The sequence below is a fragment of the Callionymus lyra genome, chromosome 5, assembly GCF_982586985.1.
Source record: "Callionymus lyra chromosome 5, fCalLyr1.hap1.1, whole genome shotgun sequence".
Classification (NCBI taxonomy): Eukaryota; Metazoa; Chordata; class Actinopteri; order Syngnathiformes; family Callionymidae; genus Callionymus; species Callionymus lyra.
In genome coordinates this window covers 34,938,743-34,966,220 of record NC_141822.1, presented here as the reverse complement: position 1 = coordinate 34,966,220, position 27,478 = coordinate 34,938,743, and the positions used below count along the sequence as shown (strand labels likewise).

The 27,478-nt window shown below is 42.4% G+C and overlaps 1 protein-coding gene and 1 long non-coding RNA gene across 3 annotated transcripts; one reads left to right on the top strand and one right to left on the bottom strand.

The window, feature by feature from the left end:
- The first annotated feature begins 1,075 nt into the window (after window positions 1-1,075).
- Window positions 1,076-26,230, top strand: ttll11 (tubulin tyrosine ligase-like family, member 11). Of its 2 annotated transcripts, none has more exons than XM_087792146.1 (11): window positions 1,076-1,407; window positions 1,609-2,134; window positions 5,800-5,899; window positions 6,934-7,067; window positions 8,349-8,639; window positions 8,780-9,064; window positions 9,129-9,224; window positions 9,965-10,077; window positions 19,967-20,215; window positions 20,273-20,379; window positions 23,750-26,230. In XM_087792146.1, exons 2-11 carry the CDS (start codon window positions 1,688-1,690, stop codon window positions 24,055-24,057), a joined length of 2,130 nt encoding a protein of 709 aa, XP_087648272.1. In that variant the 5' UTR covers window positions 1,076-1,407; window positions 1,609-1,687; the 3' UTR covers window positions 24,058-26,230. The 2 variants fall into 2 exon arrangements, with proteins under 2 accessions (XP_087648272.1, XP_087648270.1); XM_087792144.1 differs by having other exon boundaries at window positions 1,586-2,134.
- On the bottom strand, window positions 20,634-21,762 carry LOC148080439 (uncharacterized). Its single transcript, XR_015711379.1, has 3 exons — window positions 21,536-21,762; window positions 21,371-21,405; window positions 20,634-21,272 (listed from the first exon to the last, which is right to left on the bottom strand). It is a non-coding gene; the product is annotated as an uncharacterized LOC148080439 (long non-coding RNA).
- Window positions 26,231-27,478: the final 1,248 nt, after the last annotated feature.

Below are 27,478 nucleotides of genomic sequence, written 5' to 3'. Positions count from 1 at the left end.
ATATATATATATATATATATATATATATATATATACGACTGGTATTGACACTAGAAATAGTTCTAGAGCATCATTGCTGCATCTTGCAAAAATGTATCAATGAAAAATCCCCACATTATACGAAAATATAACGTTCGCTTTGTGACACTGGTCTAGAAAGGCTCTCTAGAAATAACCATTACTTACTTACTTACTTACTTACAAATTGAAATGCGTGTGAGAAAAATGTGATAAACATTATTTGGAGGAATCACTTTATAGAGAAAGAACTCATATTCTTACCTACACATATTTGTGTTGTCAATAAAACATTCATTATATGTAATTAAATATGTTGTTCAAAAGCTATAGTACTGAACAGTCCCACCTGTTTGTGTGTTGTATTACTGACTGGAATGACATGCACTCTGTTTTTGAACAGTGGGAGGAGGAAACTGGAGTGGGGGAAAGATAACAAGCAATATAATTTGGAAAACATAGAGACTCTACACACAAAGCACCCAATGTTTACAGATAGTGTCCTCTATCTGGATTACAATCTGCCTGCTGTACCTGCAGTATTAGCCTATAATAAATTATAATAATTTATAATATACAATTAAATGTCGACCAACTCAATTCACATGTCTTTTCAGCCATTGTTTGACTGAGGTCGGTTGGTTGTTGTTGAGGAGGTCAGCTAAGAGGTATAGTTTCTCCATTCTGTCCTGGGCCTGTCCCGAGGTTTCCTCCAACTTGCCGGACTATTTTAGAAAAAGGAACATTGGTTTGGTTCGATTCGCCTGCTACATAATTAATTATAGATTAGATGGATTATAAAATATGTATGTATTGTTTGGAAAATAAATCTGGGCAATTGTTAATAATTCACACTTAAGAACAGATCACATAATCTGTCAAAGAACACACTTCGCAACTCACCGTTTGCGAAAAACTTTTGCAAATCTAAATTAATCCGAACACGGGAAGTATGGATTAGACAGTTATTTGCGTTTGATAAATAATTAGGAGTTATAAAAATACGGATTCAATGTTATTTACTGCCGACCGTCCCTCTGTATTGTCTTCAAGTACATAGGAAATTGTAATACTGCACGTATGCTCGATTACGTTTTAACCGTAATTGTGTCATGAAAATAAAACACAGACGTGTAAAATATATTAAAACCAATATCTTGTATTTATATAATACTTGTGGTCTTAATTTCCTCCAAAATATTTGTTACAATACGAAACGAGAACTAGATGTTGGAATTTCCGAGCTGCTCCGAAACGCATCATCAGTCGCGTTGAAAGCAGATGGAGCAGGACAGCCGGCTGCTGCTCTCTGCCGGACCTCCTGCTGCTGGACCAGGTCAGTGGTCACCGCAGCCGTCAACACCTCGGACGGGGCTCAAACAGTAAAAGGTAAACTATTCTCAAGGCGAACTTACGAATGTCACTTATGTATCACGTCAGCTCAAGTTAAAACACCCAGGGTTTAGCATTTAGCCCTGTTAGCATTGGATGCAAGTGGCTAATCGCGTTAGCTCGAAATTGAATTGTGAGTGTAAATCGTCGAGATTTATTCCTAAAACAATTCCAGAAATGCGCCATACATTATCTCAGCTGGACGCCAGTTCATCGGATTCCAGTGCAGTGTTGTGGGGCACCTGTGTCCCGCCCAGGAGCGACACCCGCACCGAGGATGAGTGACAGTCATGTCAGCGCTCAGGTCCAGCGTGAGCAGGTGAAGAAGGATGTTCAGGCGGGGAGGCAGAGGGAGGATCCAGGGGAGCCCTCAGACCCACCACACCCTTCCAGCATCTCCAGAGTCCAGCCCTCCATCACTAGACCACAGGAAAGGGGTCGGAGCAAACCTTCTAAAGATGAAAACAACTCATCGGTCAAGAACTTGTACAGCATGGGTGCTGAGAAGATGCTTGGAGTGAATGCCAAGATATTTCAGGGCAAGCAGCAAACCAATGGCAACTACATCAGCAATAATATGAAATTCAAAAACGGCCAAGAGACCAGCCACGGCGACGGACAGAAGCATCCCAAGAAGAGGCGGCCGGTGACGGTGGACACGTCCAAAGCCAAAACCTCCCTTGAGGCCCTGAAGATCAGCATCAAGCAGCTCAAATGGAAAGAGGTACGTTTGTTTACTAGAGCGTATGTAACACATGTTAACAATGATGAATATTCTTTATAGGTGAACTTCCCATCAAGGTTAACCCACAGATACATTATTCCCTGCCGTCTTATCATTTCGTCTTCATAGCTTCCTCTGAATTGAATGGCTAGAAAAGCACTTTGTGACCACAGCCTCTCGGTTATTGTCACTCCTACGAATATTTTTAACTGAAGTCAATTTGTTGTTATTAAAACATCGTTCTGTATTCTCTCAACAATTTTAACTGTCAAATATCGGAAAAAATTACTCATTTCACTTTCACTGAAAACTTAACTCTTGGGTACCATTTGAAATACCTTGCTATACTCTTTCACTTGCTTTTTTAAAAATCTTGTCATTCCAGAAATAGAGATTTTAGTAGTCCAAATGGTTTTTATTATTGCTAATATGTAGCATGTAGATACCATGTATCAATGATATGCCTTAACACATTCAATGAACTATAGTTCATAATCTAGTTCAAAACTAGAGCAAACCTGAATGGAATGTTCTGAATTACTGCCTGATGATTGTTTCTGTGAACGGTTCACTCTCTCAGTTCATCTCCGTCCAGTTAGCTGACAGATTTATCCAAAGCTTTACAGGCAAAACCCTGACTAAAACACATTTAAACAGGTCTTAATCTAGCAACACCAGCCAAGTCAGCTTAAGTCATAAAAACAAAGTAGGTGACAGACTCAACAAATGAAGGATGATTCCGACTGTATTCATTTAAACTAGTTTTATGACAAGGACAACGAGGATGGTAAAATCTTTCCCTGCCGGCTTAAAAAAAAAAAGAAAATCTGCATGTCAAGACTGCGACTACATCAGCTGTCACTCTATAGATGGCAAAAATAATGCCCTGATGTAAACCCTTGTTGGTTAGAGTTAAAAATCCTGCTCACTTGTTTTATTTTTATTTAATTTATTAGTTTTTTTTATTAATTCCAACCCATTCTGTATTCCACAACAACACAATATGATGAAACCTACTAAGAAGTAGTTCATTTTTGGAGTGGTAAAAGTTAGAAAAATGTAATTTAAACCAAACTACTTGATTTTTATCTATCTGTGATATTGCGATATTCATTTTCATGATACTGTATTGATATTCAACAGCACTGTATAAATGATTTTTTAATTTTATCTTTAGCTTGTAAATCATATTTTAGGTTAGGTTAGGTAGAACTTTATTGATCCCGAAGGAGTGTTTTTCCAGTTAGACACAGCAATGCAGACGATTATTCATAAAAATAAAAATAAGAACAAGAACAAAGAGAAATAAAAAGAAAGAACAAGATGACACAATCTTAGTCTAAAGATAAAGAACATAGATCCAAGACAAATAACAAAGACAAAGGATACAAAGATTAACATAGAACAGAATGTCAAGATACTTTCGCTCCACTCCTGCCCCCAAACTCAGAATTCTACAATCTAATAGCCCGAGGAATGAATGAGTCCCTGAGTCTATTAGTTTTGCATCTGGGAAGAAGCATTCGTGCTCCATCTGCTTCTCTGCTCACTGATGACAGTGTTCTGAGGATGACTGTGTCACCATAGTTATTTCATGGTTTATAACGCAGGAATGTGTGTGTGTAAAGTAGAATTGTTCTATTTCCGGTGTTACTGTGTCCTCCGTGTTCATTCGTTCCGCTACCGCAACTAACCTGGTTCACTTTAATGGTCTCACTGCTGGAGCTTGAAAGTTGAGTAGCCATTTAATCCTCAGAATGTAAGCGTCGATGAACACGGATTAAAGTATAATTTTCCTAAAATTGGTCAGTCCTCAATTGAGGACTGACCAATTTTTCAATTACACATTTTGCATCAAATTTTGCACTAAAAAGAGTGACGGTACTTATATGGCCATTAAGCGTATTGTTATCACTACTATTCTAGCCACTTCAACTAATATGCCACTAGTTCTGTTTTCCAATGCTAGATTCTAGTGGCTATATCATAAATGTAAATGCTTAAATTAACATTCAATTCATCCTTCAACCTGACGACTCCGATTCTGAGGCTCTTGTGTCCAAACGGTCCGACGGCTGATTAGAGTGTCCCTCGGTGAAAAGAAACGATACTCAAATATTTATCAATGTGCTAATTGATCCCGTTCTTCTTTTGTCCGCACCGTGGACACCATCTGCTATGGTCCATTATGGTCAGGTCCTATATTATGGATGAGAGTTAATGACCTATGATGCAATTTGATGTGAGCAGCCAAGACGGGACCAACCGGTGACACTTAAGCTTGGTCTGCTCCATGAAACTGTAGCCACTCGACTGATCACTTACCTCACCAGTCTGTCCTCACGAGGCTCACCAGCAAAGTCAAGGATGCTATAGGATTATGCGTTGGTTTGAGAGGACCTATCAATGCCTTTAACCAAAGTTTCAAGTCTCTTCTAATCCTGCTCTTGTACAGTTCTGTTGGTCTACTCAAGCAAATTCTCCTATGAATAAAAGCAAAGTATAATGACCCAAAATATTCCAAACACATCTCATTATCTGTTATTATATTATTATCATATCACCTAGGAATTTATTCGTGTTTGGTTCAAAGATGTAAAATACCTGATATTTAGGACCATACATGGGAGAGAAGACTTGAGGAGATAATTTTTTGAGGAAAAAGTCTTGATATTGAGCTCATTTATTTATTATTCTTTATTCCACAGTGTAGTGGTGATCACTCCAGTAGCACATTGGTAGTTGATCTGTTTCATTATTCACATTATAAATTAGAAACCCTATTGAATGTCACATGTTGTGCATGTCATAATAAACATTTTTAAATCTGCAATGGCTAAACCACAGGTGTCGACTCACTTCTGACATATGGCATTCTGTTACACTTCGGTAAATCATTAGCACCTAAGCCCTTCTAATCCGATCCACCCTTAATCACTTTTTAAGGATAAGAGAATGGACACTAGTGAGTATGCATGAAACTCAGTCGCTCAAACCTCTTTTTGCTCAAGTGCTTACAAAGTATCACAACTGTTTTTTACTTGTTTTTGGACACTTCCTGATTTTTCCTGACACGGAAATGTTAAGTTGTGCTTTGCTTATTGTAAAAAGATCCAGGAAAAAAACAGAATAGTCCTCACCAAGGAGTGCTGTTTCTCACTGAAACCTCCTCACGTGGTTTTTATCTCTGACGATCACAAATTAATTAGAGCTCTTTCTCTGATAAGATTAGACACATATACACTAATTCTCTTAGCTGCTATTTTTAGCCTGACTTGGCTGTGTCACAGGGTTTCCCTCGCTCGCATGCTTACAGGATAAGTCGGTAACGGGATGCCCTTCTTTCACATACCAGCCATTGGGTCACTTTACATCACTTGTGTTTAATTGAATTAAACCGATTATACTTAAGTAGAGCAGCAATAAAGAAGTGCTCTTCTTTCTAATAGGTTTTTTCGAGCTGCAGTTAAATTGTGGGATACGTTTGATATCTGAGTAACGAAGATGAAACAGTGATGACAGAATTTCTTCGCTCTGTTAATCCCTCTCCAGTATCACTTACACACACATCTTATAACGCCACAAGGTCACCCTGTAATGTCCTGAGTCACACAAGATCTTGCCTGCCTGTCTTTGCTCACGTACGCCTCTATTTTTCTCCTTAGTTTCCAATTGGCAGAAGAGCCTCGTGTGACATCTACTGGCACGGCGTGTCCTTTCATGACAATGAAAACATAGTTTCAGGACAGATCAACAAGTTCCCAGGTACAGCACTCACTCACTCATCATCAGTCTTGGTCATTATGTTAAGTGTGATTCTCCCACTTTACTTGAAAAACAGAAAGTAACTGCTTTATTAAGCAAGGTAGCACCATTTTGTGGCAAGATTCAAGAAACACTGTGTTTCTATGTTCTAAAATTACTTTGAATTAGTTTAGTGTAAAAATAGACCAACATGGAGGTAACCGGAGTTGTGTACTCGTTTAATGTTGATGTTGTGTTGTCGTATAAATAGTATGTTTATTCTTTTAAAAAACATGCAAAGTCTGACACATACCGACATTTTAACAAATGTATATGCAGACAAATACAAATATAATTTATTTTCAGGCGCTGTTACAAGAACGCACACAAATAACAAACTGAAAAGTCTAGTAATATAAAGGAACACATTCAGAACTAGGATTGTTCAAAGATTTTCAATACTGATACCTAAATTCTGATACCGTTTCCATATGGATCATTGTTTAGAAATAGCAATTTCATTAGTTCAGACAGACAGAGATTATGACATGTCATTACACAAATTAGAAATCTTGAGTTGCATTCTTCAACATGGAATATTACCGCCAAGTTGTTTTCTTAAAGAAAAATTGTTCAACAAATGATTTCAAGTGCAAAAGAAGACTTGTCTAAAACTCCCTATGTGTAAATCTTTTTTTTTTTTTAAGCAGCTACAATAACAATTTTTTATTATTACTATTATTTGTCAAGCAGTGTAGTAAGGTAACCTTCATGCAGAACGTTTTACATTCTTTTTCTAATAAGATATCACTCATCTTTAGCTACACCCACACTAGTTAAGCACTCATGTAGTCAATTCTATTGAGATTCTACAAAAGGAAAAATAAAAACAGAGCATAGAGCTCTTAGAGCTAAATATAAGCGTATCTCTATTGAAGCTACTTCCTGTGTACAGATGGCCTCACAAAGTGACAACAATTCTTTATAGTTGTGCACAAAGGTGGTCCCACTATGAAAGTAAAGATATCTTACCCTGGTTCACACGCACCCTTCAGGGATGCTGGAGATGTCAAGGAAGATCAACTTGAGTAGGGCAGTGAGGACAATGCAGGAGCTTTTCCCGGAAGAGTATGACTTTTATCCTCGATCCTGGATACTGCCTGAGGAGTTTCAGCAGTTCAACACTCAGGTAGGTCGACTGACACGAGTGGTGTTGCTCTGTCTGTATATTTGGTAAGTTGGTTGTGATTTGGCTGTTATCATAAAACCTTATTTACAAAATAAATAGTTTATAACACTCACATATTTTAGGCATGTGAGAAGCTGTTAGCTGTTTGGGATAAAATGTTCAAGTCCCCAAAAAAAAGACTTGACCAGAACTCTGATGTGATGTTGAAGGATTTGAAGGAAAAGTAAAAAAAAAACCATTAAGTTAACATTAACAAAATAATTTTCCCAATAGATCCATCTCTCAATCTACTTGTTACACCAGCTGCTACAAGTTCATCACAATCAAAAAGCAAGATCCTGAACCGTCAACCTAAAAGTGCCTTTCCATATTCAATTAGGCTTCAACGTTTAAACTGACATCTTTGGGCCACTTTCTGTTATGTGTGTATTCGTTTTTCTGTACACATTTCACATGTGAGAACAGTAAATATCATGATTATTTTGTTAATTGCTGACGTAAAAATATGTGCTTAATGTTAAAACAAAAGAAAACGATTCTCCGGCAGGATTTATTATTTTTTCTATCATTGCGTCTACCTAACTCTTATTAAAACTCTTACTAAACCGTATAAAACGGACGAATTTATTAGATGTAATGACTCAAACTGTCCACTAAGAGTCGCTATTACTATGTCAAGTAAGCAGACAACTAGTTGTCACTGTAAATACTTTTCATGCCTTTTTTTGCCGTTGAATAATGATTTGAAAAGAACAGTCGATTTTATGTTTTATAAAACCACAGATATTCTGTCCACAGAGTTCACACCGCACATTTAACAACTTATTTTACAGCCAAACGTGTCTACAGGAAGTTGTTTGTATTAATTGACATCTTAACATAAGGCACCAATCTGATATTTAATTAATGTTTGTTTTGCTTATTTGTCCTTTACATCATTTTCAGTGAATGCGTACATTTTATAGTGTTGTACAAGATGTTTTTGAGATTGAAAACATGTTTTTTTTGTCTTTATATTTTAAATAATACTCAAGCTTTTTTGCATTGTACTGGTCTAAAGTAAACAAAAAAGGCCATACTGTCCAAATCCACTCAAACAAAATACTAGAAGATCTCGGCCATCGCAAAACATACTGAGCCAACATGAAAAAGGATAATTTTATTTCATTTTTTCTAAAGAAAAAAAGTTTGATGATTAAACAACAAGCTAACAATGTTCAATAGTAAATGAAAAACTTACTTAACTCTTATTAAAACTCATTTTTTCCTGTCCAAACTCAGATTCGCCAGCTGAAGGAGAATGATGCAGGCGTCAACCCTACCTTCATCGTCAAGCCGGACGGAGGCTCTCAGGGCGACGGCATCTACCTCATCCGAGACCCGACTGACCCGAGGCTGGTAACCGGCTCCCAGGCCAAGCAGTGGGTGGTGCAGGAGTACATCCAGAAGCCATTACTCATTGACAAGCTCAAGTTTGATATTCGCCTCTACGTGCTGCTGAAGTCCCTGGAGCCTCTGGAGATCTACATTGCCAAGGAAGGCTTGACCCGCTTCTGCACCGAGCCCTACCAGGTTCTGACCACCATGCCCTCATTACATCTAAGTCCTATAGCTCACTGTTCATATTCCATGACTCGCCATTAAACATTATGAACTTGTGCAGAATATCAATCTTGATGGATAATTCATGTTCCCTTCTCTCCTTTACAAAGGAGCCGAGCCAGAAGAACCTGACCCACGTATTCATGCACCTGACAAACTACTCCCTCAATGTCCACAGTGGCAATTTTGTTCACTCTGACAGCCAAAGCACAGGCAGCAAGCGCACGCTCTCCAGCGTTCTTTATAGGCTGGCGGCAAAAGGCGTCGACATCAAGAAAGTCTGGTCCGACATCATTGCTCTGGTCATCAAGACCGTCATCGCCATGTTGCCTGAACTCAGGGTCCACTTTCAGGCTGACATCCCACCTGGTAAACCTGGACCCACGTGCTTCCAGGTGAGTAGACCGGGCTTCTCCTTCAGCTGTGGTGGAAGTATTTTGATAATCTTTGTATTTTTAGATTTTAGGCTTTGATATATTGCTGATGAAGAACCTGAAGCCAGTGCTCCTGGAGGTCAACTCAAACCCGAGCATGAGAATAGAACATGAGCAGGAGGTGAGGTGGACCACTAGTACTTCTTAAATTAAAGATTGTCTTGTATTTTCTTCTGACGTTCTCCCCCAGTCTCAGTAAACCTGTATTAGAAAAGATCTAAATTGCTAAATTCCTTAACCCTTTTAACATGCGGGTAGCCTGTGTTGATTTTAAATTTCATTTTTGTACTATTTGTGCTTTGAATTTTTACTTGGACCCCTTTTTTACACAGATGATTTTTTGGTATTTTTTTTATTAATCAGATGCTTCATACTGAGCTTAGAAGCTTCTCTCTTTAATTGTGAAGGAGAATATGGCCTTCGTTTTAGTGTTCCTAATAAGTGCAGTTAAAATGACAATGGCCTTGCTCTTAAGTATTAGGGCCAGTGGAAAATGAAAAAATACCACCCCAGAGTTCTCACTCTAAACTTACATTAAATATACATAATATTGTTTTGAAAATGTCATCTGCTGAATAAAAAAAGTTGAGATTAGTTCAGATCTATCTGAAATACTAAAGTAACATTAAATCAAGTTTTAGCTTTTTCTTCTTAGTAAACAACCACATTCAACATGTATAAATGGATTAAAAGCATGATTTTGCCCCCACTGTAAGTATAAGGATGGATTGAACAATGGTCATACAGATGTGTCTTTATGCTTTTAATAATAAGAAAAATCGCGTTCAAGTGTGGTTTAAGGCAAGTCTGCTTTGTATTCAGGGCTCAATTATCCATATTTAAGGCCCCGGTCTGTTGCAGGTGGCTCCTGGAGTTTTCCAATATGTCCCCAGTCCTGTTGATGAAGATGTGAAAGTGGGAGTGATCCGAGACACACTGCGCCTTATGGACCCTGGCCTCAGAAGAACGTCCACGTAAGAGAGACGTACACAAATAGAGGATATAAATAGTCATTTGAGGACATGATATCTCCCTCTGCATGTTCTTACTACTCCTTCCTCTCCTCGGCGCCAGCTCCTCTCAGCCGCTCTACATAAGCCTGTTAAAGGGAAAAATGAGACTCCGATGAGCCATGATGGGAGTTCAAACTCTTATCTGCTGGCTCCCACCGGTCAAATCTACTCCAACCCTCACTTTTCAATCTGTTATTAACTTCCTGATGTGACCAGTTCTTCAAACTAGTCACATTCAGGTTTCAGAATATCAGGAAACATCTTGAGGACAGCCAACTTTAAAATAAATTAAAATTTAAAAATGGTCACAGAACTTTAATTTCCTCGTGAAGATTGAATCTTGGTCCAAGGATCCCTAAACTCCTGCCTGCTGCTTGCAAGGGCACATTCACTTCTGGATTTATAACGCAGAAGAAAATGTAACCACTTTTGCTATATAATATTATTATATAATATTCTTTTTGTATCAAACTTTTTGTGTAGAAAAATGTGTAGTACCGTAATGTGTAGCAGAAACAAACAGTCACCAATAGAAGCAAGGCTAAATTAAGTGACATACAACATCATAATATGAAAAAAAGATTGTAAAGTAAAATGTATTCAACATTAGAACATCAAAAATCATGACTCAAAGAGAGTCCTTCACAAAAAACGATGCTTTACAAATAAAAATTACTTACTTACTAAATTACTTGCGTGGAATACAAAGAAGGGAAAACGGCAACTAGGAAGAATTGAAATAGAATAATAATGAATAACGGAAAATAAAAACATTTTAATGGTAAACATGAGAAACTACAAGAGGGATGAAACATTTAAAGAATAATAGCAACAATTCTCCTTACTTACTGAATGACACAATGATACTTGACGATGTGAAAAGAAGTCGACAATTAAAAGAGATATTCATTGTCACAAAAAGCTATTGTTACAAAGATAAAGAAAACTGCCTAGTATTACTGAAGAAAGAATGTGGAAGCAATGTCGTTAAATCGGAAGAGAAGCCCAACATCTGTATTTCTCTCAGCCATATCCTTCAACTGATATCTGATCTGCTGTGGGACTCAACAAGTGTGCTATTATAATCGTGTCACATGTTGATGTCATTCTGCTGTGCGCTGTCTAATCATGCTGTTGTTTCCATCGAGGATGACTTTTAGTTCCAGCATGTTGCTGGCTTCACAACAATCTGCTTCACAACGGTCAACATTACCTGATTGGCTGAATAGGAAATGCAAAGAGAAAAAAAAGTGAAGTGTCTTGTCAGGCAGGGACAGAGAGTCGGCGCTCTCAATCAGCTCATTAATCCAGCCTATTCCATCTCTCCAGTGATTTATGAGCTATTATGAGTGAAGGGAGCGTGGGTGGTAACACTGAAAAGGTTAGACGCACGCGGCCATAACGGCTTTAATTACAAAAGTTCACCTGCAGTAAACTCTGAAGACGCATCGAGGGAGAACGATGAGCCCTCTTGAGGAAGTCGCATGACACAAGTCGGTGTTGGTTATAATTCTAAATCCATAGAATGCGAAGGCTGTGTTTGATGCTGGGATATATAGTGAAGAAGCAGTCTTTCGGAAATGTTTGTTCTCTTTTCATGAAGTCACAGTTCCATTGAATGAAGATGAAAATGACCAGAGATTTTAATTAAATATGTAAATGAGTAAAGAATTTATAAACAAATTGAACTCTAAAGTCATTAATAATGAGAAAATAAATGTAGTTATGTGATTTGTTCTCTAGTCAGTACTGTTATAATCTGACCACTTACAGAATGACACATTAAAACCCCCATAAGTTCCTCATACAAGTCCATCGAAACAGTTTTAACCAAAAGGTTTGTCTTTTTTTAAGACCAAAGAAATCTGAACTGAGAGAAAAAAATGCATTGACTGTAGAACGAAAGTTACGTATGTAACTACGGTTCTATGAGTCCCGGATGACCGCCAGAGTTGGTGCTTCAGCACTGAATGTATCCATCTCGCGCATGCGCAGTTCGAGTTTAATACCAACAAAGTCACCTGTGACCCCTGATGACCCCGGAAGGGGTATAACTTCCGGTGACATCAGAGGATCTGTTCCTGCAGAATCTTCTCGCGAAAACACAAGGATTCTGAGTGACAGAACGCTCTGGCGGTCATCCGGGACTCATAGAACCGTAGTTACATACGTAACTTTCGTTCTATTTCGTCCCTACTGACCGCCAGAGGCGGTGCTTCAGCACTGGATGACCCATAACAACAAGGTCACAAAGAATCCCAGTACATACCTCATTGAGGGGAAGCAACAGAGTCGGGCAACAGGACCACACCTAATGGATGAGGAGTGGTGACGTTCACCCGATAGAACCTGAAAAAAGTGCTTGGTGAGGCCCATGATGCTGCCTCACAGATGTCCTCCAGGGGTACCCCGCGTAGGGCTGCCCATGACGTAGACATCGCTCTGGTAGAGTGGCACCTCACCCCGAATGGCAGGGGGTGACCACTTCCTTTATATGCGTGGGTAATCACATCCATGATCCAGTGAGACAGTCGCTGTTTGGAAAGAGCACAGCCTTTCCTAGGGCCACCATAGCAAATGAAGAGCTGGTCCGACCGTCTTATACTTGCGGTTGCAGCTATATAGGTTCTTAGAGCCCGCACAGGGCACAGCAGTCCCAACCTGTCTTCCCCTTCCGGGGGAATAAATTGTGCCACTTGAATGGGACGGTTGAGGCTCGATAGTGACAGAACCTTTGGGAGAAAAGCCATATTTGGCCAGAGGGTAACCCCTGAGCCGTCTGAGCTCCACCGCAGACATGACTCACTCACAGACAGGGCATGTAGTTCCCCAACACGCTTCGCTGAAGCGATGGCAAGGAGAAAAGCAGTCTTAGCAGAAACCCACTTCAGCTCTGTCTGAGCCAGGGGTTCAAAGGGAGGCAGACACAAAGCGACGAGCACCAGGTGCAAATCCCATGCTGGGGCGCGCTGTGTGCGTGGGGGGCGTAATCGCCACGCGCCCTTTAGAAAGAGGGACACCAGTCTGTGGGACCCCACTGTGTTATCATCTACCCGAGCATGTTGAGAGGAAATGGCTGCTGCGTATACCCTCAGTGTGGCAGGAGACCGGCCACTGTCCAATAGTGACTGGAGGAACTCCAGAATCTTTGGGACTGAACAGTGGGACTGGCGTTTAGTATAGTGTCGCAGACAGCATCTGAACACTGCGTCAGAAGCGGGTTGGGCCCTGCAGCGGCCAGACCCATAGTTGCAGGCGAAGAGGGTCGGGATGCCAAATCTGGCCCTCTAGCTGAGACAGGAGATCGTTCCTGTCGGGGAGGCGCCATGGTGAGCTGCGGCAGAGCCTGTGCAGCAGTGGAAACCATGTTCTCCCTGGCCAGAAGGGGGCTACCAACAGCAGCCTGTGACCCTGCTGGAGGACCCTCTGCAGTGTTGAGAATATCAGAGGTATTGGGGGAAAAGCGTAGAGGAGACCTTCTGGCCAGTCGTGCGCAAGAGCATCCTGGCCCAGAGGACTGTGTCCCAGATATTGAGCACCACCTCTGGGTGAAGCCGCCACTCCCCCAATGGGGGCTTGCCCCGAGAGAGCAGGTCTGCGACCTGATTCCGGTCCCCGGGCAAATACATTGCTCTTAGGCTGGCCAGGCGTGGAGCCGCCCACAGCAGGAGGTCCCGGGATGCTTGCAACAGCTGTGCAGACCGGGTGCCCCCCTGGTGGTTTATATGCGATACGGTCGACACATTGTCTGACCGCACAAGCACATGTCGCCCTCTCAGGAAGGGGAGAAAGTATTGCAGGGCCATATACACAGCTCGTAGCTCTAGAACATTGATGTGCACCGAGCAGTCTCGAGCAGACCACAGCCCCTGGGCTGTACGGTTTTGCCACACTGCACCCCATCCTGAGAGGGAGGCGTCTGTTGTGATGGCCTCTCGGCGGAATGCAACCAAACCCATCTGCACGCCTTGGAGGAGAAAACCTCTCTCTCTCCATGGAGCCAGAGCAAGAAGGCAACGGTGTGAGACCTTGAGTCTCCTGTGCCGGTGCCACCTGACATCCAAATGAAAGTCGTTCAGCCACCTCTGAAGGGGGCGTAGCGACAACAGCTCCAAAGGGACCACGGTGGCGGCAGCCGTCAGTTTGCCTAGGAGTCGTAGGAACTCCACGTAATGCAACCACGTGCCCCTGCAAAAGAGGGGAAGGAGGCGGAGGATGTAAGTAAGTAAGTAAGTAAGTAATATTTATTTATATAGCGCTTTTCGAGACCAGGGTCACAAAGCGCTCTAACAATCAAAACAATACTCAAAACAGTACATACTTCAAAGATCAAGACAACACCGAGAACAACACAGGAGTTCGAGAAATTCAAGGAAAAGCCTGAACAAATAGAAACGTCTTAAGATGTTTCTTAAAGATCTGCCGATTCAGACCTCATTTGATTGGCAGATACACTAAAACTGCGCCCAGAAAGGTAAGATGAGAACCATTCTAACACAGACCCAGACAGTCCCACTTCATCCCTTAGTATTCTCAGCAGGATCTGGTGATCAACTGTGTCAAAGGCTGACGACAGATCCAAGAGAACCAGAACAGTGAATTTACCAGAGTCAGCCGACATCATGATGTCACTGGACACTTTCAATAAAGCTGTCTCCGTAGAGTGATGTTTACGGAAGCCAGACTAAAACTTCTCATGGATGTCGCTCTGATCCAGGAACAAAGACAGCTGCTCGGACACCACCTTCTCCAAGATCTTGGACAAGAAAGGGAGCTTAGAAATAGGCCTGAAATTACTGAGGTCAGTTGGGTCTAAGCCTGGTTTTTTGAGCAGAGGCTCCACAATGGCATGTTTAAATGCATTGGGAAAAACCCCTGTGGAAAGGGAGAGGTTTACCATATTGGTAACCCAGGGGCCAATTACATCAAATACTTTGATAAAAAGCCTACAAGGAAGGACGTCATCCACCCGCTGTGGTGAAGGCCAGGCCTTCATTGAAACTGTATCGAGAGTTATCCCGAGAAAAATTGTCCTCTGTGAGGGAACTAGGCAACTCTTTGTAGAGTTCACCCTGAGACCTAGTCGAGACACATGGGAAAGGAGGCTTGTGGTGTCCAGGGTCGCCCGAGACCGGGACGAAGCACAGATGAGCCAATCGTCTAGGTAGGGCAGGATCTTCATGCCCTGCGACTGCAGGGGCGAAAGGGCTGCCATTACAACCCTGGTAAATACCCGTGGCGAAAGGGAGAGGCCGAATGGGAGCACCCTGAACTGAAAATGACGTCCCTGAAAGGCGAACCTCAGGAACCGTCTGTGGTGTTGTGCTATGGGCACATGAAAGTAAGCATCCTTCAGGTCTATTGAAGTAAACCACTCCTGCCTGGAGACAGTGTGCAGAACCTCTGCAGGGCTGAGCATGTGGAATCTCAAGACTTTCAGGAACTTGTTGACTCCCCTTAGGTCGAGGATAGGGCGGAGTCCGCCATCTCTCTTTGTAACCAGAAAATAAGTCGAGTAGACCCCTCCTGGTTGTAACAGGGGATCTATCTGCTCGATTGCACCCTTGTCCAGGAGGACGGACAACTCCTGGGTGAGGGTTTGGGCTTTTGCCGGGTCGCATATGATGGTCATCTTGACCCGGCCAATGGTTGGGGGCCGGCGTCGGAACTGAAGCTTGTACCCGTTGGTCAAGGTGTAGAGCACCCAAGGGTCCCGTGTGGAAGCAGCCCAATAGCTGAGCTGCTGTTGGGAAAAACAGCCGACGGCCGACCCCAATGCCTCAGCGCTGGGTCCCCCGGCCTCGAAAGGCTCTGGGGGTACGACGGACAGTATGTGGGGCCTGAGGTTGCCTAGAGGGCAGCCGCTCAGGGGCTCGAAAGGTCTGTGCCGCCTGCTGAGCAGGCTGTGGGCTTGGGCGCTGAGACCTGAGGTAGCCTCTGGGGTAAGCCTGTGGCTGAGAACGGCGCTGGGGGGGAGCTGAAGATCCCCTAGGTCTGCCCGGAGGAGGCCGACTCCTGCGAAGCCCGGACAGCTGCTGTTGAGTTTGTCTGGCTTGGACAGTTCGTTCAAGTGCCTCTAGCGCTGCAGGTCCAAACAGTTCCCCCGGTTCCACTGGAACACTGCGGAGGGTTCTCCTGCATGCCTCTGTCAGAGGTGATTGTGCCAGCCAAACCTGGCGGCGAGCCTGGACAGAGTAGACATCAACCGCCCCAGCTCTCTGGACATCAGCGCGAATGCCTGCAGGGAAGCGTCGCTGAAATTATGGACGGAAGCATCCAGTGGGGTCTCCTGTATAGATGCTGATAAAGCAAGCATCAGGTGGGACATAGAATTACCTATGCGTCCCATGCGTGCCGCTGCGTCATAGGTTTTGGAGAGCAGGTCATCTGTTACCCGACACTGGGAACGAGGACACCTCACATCCGGTCTCAGCGCCTCATCAGGTGAGACAATTAACGCAGCTATTGCCGGCTCGACCGCTGGTATGCGGCCCAACCCAAACTTGGGTGCATCCTGCATGGCTGCCAGGGTCCGGGCGTCTGAGTTTGCACGAGAGAGGGCTCTAGAGTCCCTCCAGCATGCATGCAACTCCCTCAAATATTCCCTCTAATTCGTTAGATGGAGGCACAGTAAAGTTGACGGGAGCTGATCCGCGTCTGAAAAAGGCACTGGCCGAAGCTGGCTGAGCCTGCGGGATATCCAACTGCAGGCGAGCCAGGGCCGTACGAATGATGGCCCCCATAGAGCCGTCTCCAGAACCGACAGTAGAGCTGTGGGCTGAAGAACGGGAGGCCGCCGCAGAGGCGTGGGAGGCTACACGCTGTGGTACCACCTCCTCTCCATATTCGGCGAACTCAGTGGCTGAAGCTGCCATGGAGATTATATCTTCCTCCGGTTCCAAGATGGCTGGAGGAGGAGCAAGATCACCCAACTCTCTTTCACCAGTCCCAGACTTGAAGGCCAGGAAGAAGGATCTCATTTGATCAACTTCCTCCGTTAATTGGTCCACCTTGGAAGCAAGTCCGGACTCTCTAACCTTCTTCCTAGAAGTGGGGCCTCTAGTCTCAGCAGCCCGCCGTTTAGATCGGCGGGATTGAGCTGGAGTCTGCCGCTGGGCTGAGGTTAACTGCTCAGGCAACGAAACGAGGCCCAACAGTTGCTCTACCTCAGCAAGTCTGGCAGCCCTTATTCCCCGGGGCATGAAGCTGCAGTTCATGCAGGGATCTTCTGAAAGACCTTCCCTCAGATGCTCGAGACCAAGGCATGAGGGGCACATATCGTGGCCGTCTTCGGGCTGCAGAGAAGCCATACAGACTGAGCAGGAGTGGCCGCCAAGCATGTTAGCAACGGGCGAAGGCCACACAGAGAAAAACAACAAACGCTGGGAGCGGGGGCGAAAGCGCAGCCTTCACCAACGAGTGTTTACATATATGAGAGGAGTATACAAACGCTGGGAGCGGGTGCGAAAACACAGCCTTCACCAACGAGTGTTTACATGTAAGAGGGGAGTATACAAACGCTGGGAGCGGGTGCGAAAACACAGCCTTCACCAACGAGTGTTTACATGTATGAGAGAAGTATTACAAACGCTGGGAGCGGGTGCGAAAACACAGCCTTCACCAACGAGTGTTTACACATATGGGATGAAGTAGCACAAATGCTGGGATAGGAAGCGAATACGCAGTCGTCCCCAACAAATATAAGGAATCCACTTCGGTAGCTGAAAAGGCAGCAGTACAAATGTTGGAAGAGGGAGCGAAAACACTGCCGTGACCAACAAATGTAAGGAACCAAGAGTGAAAAAGTTGCACCGGCACTCAAGGGTAGGTTGTACTGATATATAAACAAAGAATACAAAGCCGGGAGAGGGAGCGAACACACTTCGTCACCGAAAGAAATCAAACTACAACCAATGGCGAGTACAACAGGTTGCACTGATATTCAAGATATATAATAAAGAGTACCAGTCGGGAGAGGGAGCGAACCCACTTTGTCACCGAAATAAATCAAATACAACCAATGGCGAGTACAGCAGGTTGTACTGATATTCAAAAATATATAATAAAGAGTACAAGTCGGGAGAGGGAGCGAACCCACTTCGTCACCGAAATAAATCAAATACAACCAATGGCGAGTACAGCAGGTTGTACTGATATTCAAAGATATATAATAAAGAGTACAAGTCGGGAGAGGGAGCGAACCCACTTCATCACCGAAATAAATCAAAATACAACCAATGGCGAGAACAACAGGTTGTAATGATATTCAATGAAAAGAAAATTGGTACTCAGCCAAACGAAGACGATCTCCGGACGTTTCCACGGCGAACCGCTACAACTTCTCCGGGTCGAAAGTTCGTTGCAGTCTCTGGAGGGCGAAAGTTTCGCAGCTCCGACAGAAGTCGCGTGACTACCGGCAACGAAAGAGCTAGTCCTTGAGCTAGCTCGGTGACATGCTACTTGCGCAGCGAGAAGATGAAAAGGAACAGATCCTCTGATGTCACCGGAAGTTATACCCCTTCCGGGGTCATCAGGGGTCACAGGTGACTTTGTTGGTATTAAACTCGAACTGCGCATGCGCGAGATGGATACATTCAGTGCTGAAGCACCGCCTCTGGCGGTCAGTAGGGACGAAATAGAACTAATGTTATAAACAGTTGCACACAAAAACTTTACAGAAAGGAAATGCAAATAAAGTACAAAAACCTTGTTGTGTTGGAAAAAACATTGATTCATAAACAAACTTTTTTGAAACGGATATTCAATAATACAAAAAGACAGAAAAATTAGTTAAAAATGAACATTAAAAAAGTAGAATAAATGCATAATGAGTACAAAATGACCTGTCTCTGCTGCAGGATACCAAACAAGTGTATAGGGCATGACTAGACCAAAGTCTTTGTGACGCCAATGATCCGTCTGCAGGCTCAGTCTGTACAGTTGGTCTCTCCATGAATTAGTAAGCAGCTGATCGACTGAATGTTTAATCAAATCAATCCTTTTGCTGCCAGAAGGACGAACAAACGTCTGTTTAAGAGCAGATTCAGACAGACAGGCGGTAATAGAAAAGTCTGTAAACATCCTCCAGAACAAGGACAAAGAAGTACAGGCTTAATCTTCAGCAATTGAAGGTTAGACAGTCTTTCACTCTGAGAGGGAAGCACTACATGTCTTCTGGAGTGCTACTCTTAAGAAGAATAAAGCTGACTTTAATCAAGTCAACTTGTTCTTGCTAGAACACTAGTGATGGGTTTGAGAGACATCTAGTGGCCTTTCACAGTTAAGACACTGCATCATGATACTGCATCAGCTGTGTGACGCTGTGTCATGAGCCCTCATCACTACTGTTCACACATATTAACCTCTACTCACTAGTCATTACCATGACTGGCATATAGAGCTGCAGACTCCTGGTGCAAGTGATTACCTGCACAGACTGCAAGATAAAAGCATATTACTGAAAATAGAATGACTTGTAAGAAGAAAATGGTATATTCAAAATAATCTAGTGAACAGTAGACTAAATAAATTAAAAATAAATCGGTGATAAAGAAAACTTCAAAATATATATCGATATGATAAGAAAGAAGAACAAAAATATATTAGGGAAATATACAAAAATCGCATGAAAAAGTTAACAATGTAACATAAAAAAAAGTGAAAATAAACTTTTTATATACAATGAACTGTCATAGCATGCAGATCAAGTATTGTCCAAGCAGACAAATGTAATAGATTGAAGGAATGACATCACAATTTAAATGTAAATCCTCTTCTCTGTGTCAAAGATCTTCCCGTGTCAAGCATACATTCATCTGACTGTCTATTGTTCTCTTCCCTTGTATTTCAGAAGTTTCCAACCAAAGACTGGCTGGTGTGACCGAGGAGAGGAGATGCCGAGTGAAGCCGACACTCTGACCCGCAGTCCTGATGAAGATGGAGCTCTTCCCTCTCTCTGTCTGAAGCAGGTTTACCCAAAGTACACCAAACAGTTTAACTACCTGCGTGTGGTCGAGCGCATCGCTTCTCTCTTCATCCGCTTCCTCGGGGTGAAGGGCAACATGCGTTTGGGCCCCACTGCCTTCCGGACCTTCATCAGGTTTGTATGCTTTGGTTGTTTTTGGAAACAGAGATCTGAATCCTGGTGTCTGTCCAGGACCTGCAAGCTGAGCAACAGCAACTTCACTATGGCATCAGTGGACATCCTGTATATCGACATCTCCCGACGATGGTCCGGGACCATGTCTGACTACAGAGAAGCAGGTAAGGTGCAGGTTTGTGGTGCATTGACTTGCTACTACCTAGATATTACTAGATAGATACTAGCCATTTCCAATTCCATCTCATGATGTCAGTCATTTAACGTTAACGGGATGAAGAAGCTGTTGATGAGCTGTTCTGCGGTTTTCCAAAACATCACCTGGAACACAGGTCGTAATCTCTAGAAAGCTACAGCTCTCACACATGTTCCTCATTCTTCAACTATTGAGTTTTGAGCTATACAGGATTAATTTTATTATTGAACAACAACCATGCTCTTAATTAACCCAAAACACTCATTAATATCAAAGGTGAATATTTTTGGAAGTTGGAGCAGGGCTTTTTTAGTTTTAGCTATTTTAGGAAGATATCTGTGTGTGCAGGTGACTTTTACTGTGCATAATTATTAGGCAACTTAACAAAAAACAAATATATACCCATTATAATTATTTATTTTCACCAGGGAAACCAATATAACAGTTCAACAATCACAAATATACATTTCTGACATTCAAAAACAAAACAAAAACAAATCAGTGACCAATATAGCCACCTTTCTTTGCAAGGACACTCAAAAGCCTGCCATCCATGGATTCTGTCAGTGTTTTGATCTGTTCACGATCAACATTGCGTGCAGCAGCAACCACAGCCTCCCAGACACGGTTCAGAGAGGTGTACTGTTTTCCCTCCTTGTAAATCTGACATTTGATGAGGGACCACAGGTTCTCTATGGGGTTCAGATCAGGTGAACAAGGAGGCCATGTCATTAGTTTTTCTTCTTTTAGACCCTTTCTTGCCAGCAATGATGGAGCATTGTCCTGCATGAAAATCATGTTTTTCTTGAAGGATGCCGACTTCTTCCTGTACCACTGCTTGAAGAAGGTGTCTTCCAGAAACTGGCAGTAGGACTGGGAGTTGAGCTTGACTCCATCCTCAACCCGAAAAGGCCCCACAAGCTCATCTTTGATGATACCAGCCCATACTAGTACCCCACCTCCACCTTGCTGGCGTCTGAGTCGGACTGGAGCTCTCTGCCCTTTACCGATCCAGCCACGGGCCCATCCATCTGGCCCATCAAGACTCACTCTCATTTCATCAGTCCATAAAACCTTAGAAAAATCAGTCTTGAGATATTTCTTGGCCCAGTCTACAAGTAGACGTTTCAGCTTGTGTGTCTTGTTCAGTGGTGGTCGTTTTTCAGCCTTTCTTACCTTGGCCATGCCAAGTATTGCACACCTTGTGCTTTTTGGCACTCCAGTGATGTTGCAGCTCTGAAATATGGCAAAACTGGTGGCAAGTGGCATCTTGGCAGCTGCATGCTTGACTTTTCTCAGTTCATGGGCAGTTATTTTGCGCCTTGGTTTTTCCACACGCTTTTTGCGACCCTGTTGACTATTAAGCTTGGCAATTTTAAGAGTGCTGCATCCCTCTGCAAGATATCTCACTATTTTTGACTTTTCGGAGCCTGTCAAGTCCCTCTTCTGACCCATTTTGCCAAAGGAAAGGAAGTTGCCTAATAATTATGCACACCTGATATAGGGTGTTGATGTCATTAGACCACACCCCTTCTCATTACAGAGATGCACATCACCTGATATGCGTAATTGGGAGTAGGCTTTCGAGCCTATACAACTTGGAGTAAGACAACATGCATAAAGAGCATGATGTGGTCAAAATACTCATTAATAATACTAATAATTCTGCACTCCCTGTACAGAGATTAATGGGCCCATAGATGGATGGTTAGACGTATAACCTTTGAGTCTCAAACTAATGTTAATCTATTTTGTGTAATAATAAAATACAATAATTAAAAATACATTTTTAAACTTTAATTAAGATTTTTTCTTTTTTTAAATGTAAGCAATCCCACAGCAGATATGTACATTTAAACCATTCAATATAAGTGATAACGGCACTGATTTACTTCCATAAACTTGGACAATGTCCACCTGATCTGCATTGTTAGCATCATCCGAGTGTCTACCTGTACAGTTGGAAAAAGATGAGAGCCGGACATCCTTGAGGGCAGTTATTTGCTCGTCATTCTCTGTCAGATTGGCCCTGACACCGTGCTCCAGTAATTGAAATGAACCGAGATCACACGGTGACAGTGAAAAGACGTGCAGGATGAATTATTCAGATGCTACATCTCGTTGAGAAATGCTTGCAAAGATCAAGCTGGCGGACGGATGGACGAGGTTCACACAAATTCACATGAACTATACAGGCAGTGTGTGGGCTGAATAGAAATTCACAAGTTTATATCTTCAATATTTTAAAAGCATTCTTCATCGATTCAGCACAGACACTCACCATTTTAATTATAATCAGCGCCGACCTAGAAGTCTTGGCTTCACTAAGTTCTCTTCTTGGAGGAAAAATGAGCTGCGGGTGAAGAGTCAGCTCTTTTCCAACAAGTGTTCTTGAGATGGTGCCAGAGGCGAGTTCTGCACCGAAACTGGAGCATGATGAAATGATCTGCTCATCTCCATCTTAAAAAATCTGAGAATGGTCGATTCACATTTATGAGATGGGATCACTGGGGTCAAGAAAGAGGTTTTAATTAATAATTATTTCAACAATGTTGTTAAATCAGAGATGAGTTAAAAAGAAGAACAATTTACAATATCCCGGTATTGTCATCGCGATTAGAGTATGTGGACCATGCCTGACCTCAGGGTTAACCCATGATGCACTGCAGAGTTCATGTCCCTAAGTAGGTCTGAAAACCCGTTTAAGACCCTTTATTCTGAGCCATCGCTTTTGTCCATTTTTCTGGGATCAATTACATTATTAAATATTCAACATAGAGTTTTCGACCATCAATTAAGGAACAAAAAGACAAAGAACTGAAAAGATGAATTCCATGGAATTACATAAATGGTGTATTAAAGTTAAATGACTAAAAAAGAGTAAAAACCCTTTAATGTATCCCATTTTAATTTTTTTGAACGGCTATCAGAGTACCTGCCCGAGGATCTAAGACTGTGCGCTGGCTTATAGGTGGTCAACATGTTGGATATGTTGGTAATGTAGCAGGTGGCCACACTAGGATGGGATTTAAAGATAATCAATAATAACATCTATTCAGCGCACAGGAAGTCAGTGCAATGTGTCTGGGGTGATGTGATGTTGTTCGTTAAGACTGGCGTTGGTTTTAAATAATACCTATGCTCAAAAATATGATAAAACGCTTCCTTACTAGCCTTTTACCTAAAATAAAAAAAACACTTTCTTACTGACTTTCTGACTCGATAAAGACTCGACAGCTGTCTACAAACTCCTCTGAGAGTGAAATGAAACCAAATCTTGTTGGCAACTGGGATGTCGCTAAAGGTCACTCTTGTCTCAGATGTCCTTTATCTTCCAGGTATGGGTCTCCAGGCCTTCGTAGAAGCCTTCTTCCAGCTGGCCAGCCGAAGATTCAAATCCCAGACCCTCCAAGAACAGGCCTCGTCTCTACTGGACCTGTGCGAGTCTCAGCTGGACTCGCAGACTGTGGTAGAAGATCGTCGTTCCGTGAGCTGCAGCAGGGCTCAGCCGAGGTCCGTCAAGACTCTGGGTCTCGCCAACACGCAGCTCAACTCTCCGGCGCCCCTCCGGCGGGCCGCCAGCCAGGACTACCGCCTCAATCAACGGCTCAAGCCGCGCTCACTCAGGGCCAACGTGGAGAACTGAAGAGCCGCTCAGATGCTCAATCAGCAGCCCGTCTCCTCGCATCACCAGGAAGATCTGACGAGAGCCCAGAGGACGAACTCGACCCCTGCTGGCCGACCTGAAGGATCTGTCTGCAGGGTGTAGTTGGCCACGTTGGAGTGGGAAATATCGGCGCATGCTCTTGCTCTCCTGCTGAGTCTGCTGCACTCATGAAGCCGGTGGTCCAGTCAGGAGAGGAACATGGCAGGTGTATATACTCGTCCTGGTTTCTCTGGCAGCTGTCTGCTTCACGTCGTCACTGGGAAAATTCAGCAGGGATTTTAACTTGTATACTGGTTCATCTTCTCATATGTCAGAGGTACTTTATTTTCTTTTGGACCTTTTATTTTCGATAAGAGTCTTTAAGCTTCAGATCTGTGTGTCACTGGTCCATCCAGTTAGTAAGTAAAGCCTTAGGTACGGTAGATATTTGTTTCTGGCTTTCCAGTGTTACAACCATGTAAATACTTTTCAAAAAAAACATGTCCTTCATGATTTCTCTTCCTAAAAAAACTGTCTTAGTAAAGTAGCCATTTAGGAAACAAAAGCAACTTCCACCTCCGACCCATAAAGTTGACTAAGTTGCCACGTACAAATAATATCAAGAGAGTTAATTATGAAAGTCTCAAAATGAAACTTCATTGCAGAAAAAAACAAAAGTGTTACTTATTGCTGCTTTAACTGAATGAACCAGTGATCCGAGATCTTGCTAACATTTCAAATTGAAGGCATGCCAACATAATATTAACACAGCTCGTTGTGTTCTTGAATTTGCACTGAAAGCTTTATATTTGCACATTACTAAATGGGACATATGTGTGTCTGTGTGTGTGTGCAGTCTGCTGTGGATCCTTGTGTGAGTCTATTCTGCCGTGAGTTAGCTAAAAGAGTATTCAGAGAGAAAAGGCCACTCTGTGACTTAATCCTGCTCACTTCGGCAGCTATTCCAGCCTTTGGCGAGAAAGCAAGAGAACTGGATTTCAAAGTGAAACTCACTTGGCTATATAACCTAGTTAAATGGTTTCCTACACAGAGGGACACATGTCAGGGGCAAATTATGGATGTTTCGATACGTAAATCCAACACAGTTCTTGACTGACAACTTTTCTAGGATGTCATTTATTCTTGATTGTGAGGTCGACCGCTTGATGTCATAGTTGAGTTTTGCTGAGGTCCCTCTGTTTTCTCTTCATGGCAGCTCTGAGATGGTTTGACGTTTGTGTCGTTTGGACTACTTGAAGCAAACTTGATGTAGCCTTGTTTAGCTGCATAATGTCTTTGATTAAAAGTGAGTATTAACTGGGACTTGGAAAACACTTACTTCACAGCCTCACAAGATCATTAAAAATAAATTTAGCATAATATTTTTTTCTGCAGCAGTTTAACTAAATTCTGTAAAGTTGCCTGCACAACATCAGCAACCAAAAAGGGGGGTTCATACAAAATAGAATTTGACCTCATACTATTTAAAACTAAATATGGTAAAATAACAAGTAATGTATAATATACTGACATATATAACATGAAACAATAAGTATATTGTTGTTCAGGCCAGTCATTACGATGTCGGTGTTTTCCATCCTGGGAAAGAGCCATGAGAGGTTTGTGGTTAATCTATAGAAAAGGGGGAAACTTTTGAAATATAGTTGTTACTCATCCCATTACTAGATCACCTTACATTTTTTAAAGACTTCCAATGACACTAAATATTGAGCACATTACAGTGAACCCTTGTGTCGAAACTTTTAGTCCTGGATTGTTTCTTGCCCTCTGTGTGAACTGATAGAAAACTGAACACGAAAAAAAAGCTAAACCACCTTGTGCTTTCACTCCAAAGCGTGTGTTCATCTGGCACAGAAAGGAAAGGATAAAAATTGTCAACATGAGTAATGAATGTTGTTTAACACGTGCATTTGCTTGTACGGTCATTGAGCTAATAATGGAACCACAGGCTCAATCAATCAATCAATCAATCGCTCACAGATCGCAGGATTCCTCGAGCGAATGTTTACATCTTCAGTCAAATATGTGGAATCTTGAAGCACTAATGAGAAGCATCACTTGCTAGCAAAGCATGAAGCAGTTTTGTATCATTTTAACAGTCAAATGAACCCTGTAAACTATAAATAAAGAATATAGAATTTTGCTTGTTCAACTGATGTTCTGTATCATTTTTCTCTCTTTGAATACAATGTTTTAGATTGCTAAGGTCCATTAATCAAAACTGAAGTGACTAAAAGTCATAAAAGTCGGCATTTTATCACGCAGCTCAGCTCAACAGTTAATCTCACGCACCAAACACCACATATTACTCATTCAACAGAAATGCAGCACATTGTCTCACTTCGGTAACCACTCTCTTAGCCAACAGAACGACAAACTAGCCACAAAGAAGCTTACATGAAATACATTAATTTGTCAGGTTAGGAATCTGACTTAAAGCTGTGAGACCGAGATCAAATGGAGTTTAAAGTCGATATATTTTACTCGTGATGAGTATTTACCACAGAACCGTATCAATGAATGTCCCATTTTACTCTGAAGTAAGAACTGTTTCGATCGCATTTTTATGCTCCATCATAAGTTGATGATTGTCTAAGAGACAACTCATTAATATTATTCAGAACCTGTCATCTGCATTCGGCCATGTTTTCATGAATGTCACATTTTATGTCTACTCTGACAAGACAGGTAAGGTAGAATTGTCTTGAGTGAGCGATCCATTCCTGACAGGAATTGACAGCGATTGTAAAACTTACAGCTCCTTACATTAAGTCATCTTCAATGGGGTTCAAGAAGGGCGAGTATGGAGACGGACATCCTTGGATGTTCAGTGAACCATGCAGTCACTGCAGCAGAGTGATGGTATGCTATTGTCCCACACAACATGTTGTATTTTTTGCCATTTGACCCTGATGAGCTCATCTAAAAAAGAAATGATCCTCTTGCAGAAGAAGCTAACAATAATCATCGCCGTCTTGTTTTTGCCAGGTTGAATCTTGCTTCATCCACATCTACCAGTTTATTTGGAACTGGTCTGGTTTCTATCTCAGCAATGAATCTAGGAAATTCAAGGTTTTACAAAACAACAAACAAATGTTCACCCTGGAAAAAACATTTCCCGGGTAACTGTTGTAATACTGGTGTTGGTCCAGTTGGCAAAGGTTGCGTTGTCTTCCAGCACTCTGTCCTGAATGTCCCTCAATTTGATGGCATTGTTTGAGATTTACTTTCTTAAGAATGACACATTTGTGGACACATGGACACATGTAAAAATGTAAAAAAAAGGTACCAACCTAATAAAAAGTACAGTGACTGTCGTGATTCTTACTAAAACAGACCAAAGCATGTAACAACGAGATTTCAGAAGAGGTAGAACTTTGTAAGGGTAATAAGTAATAAC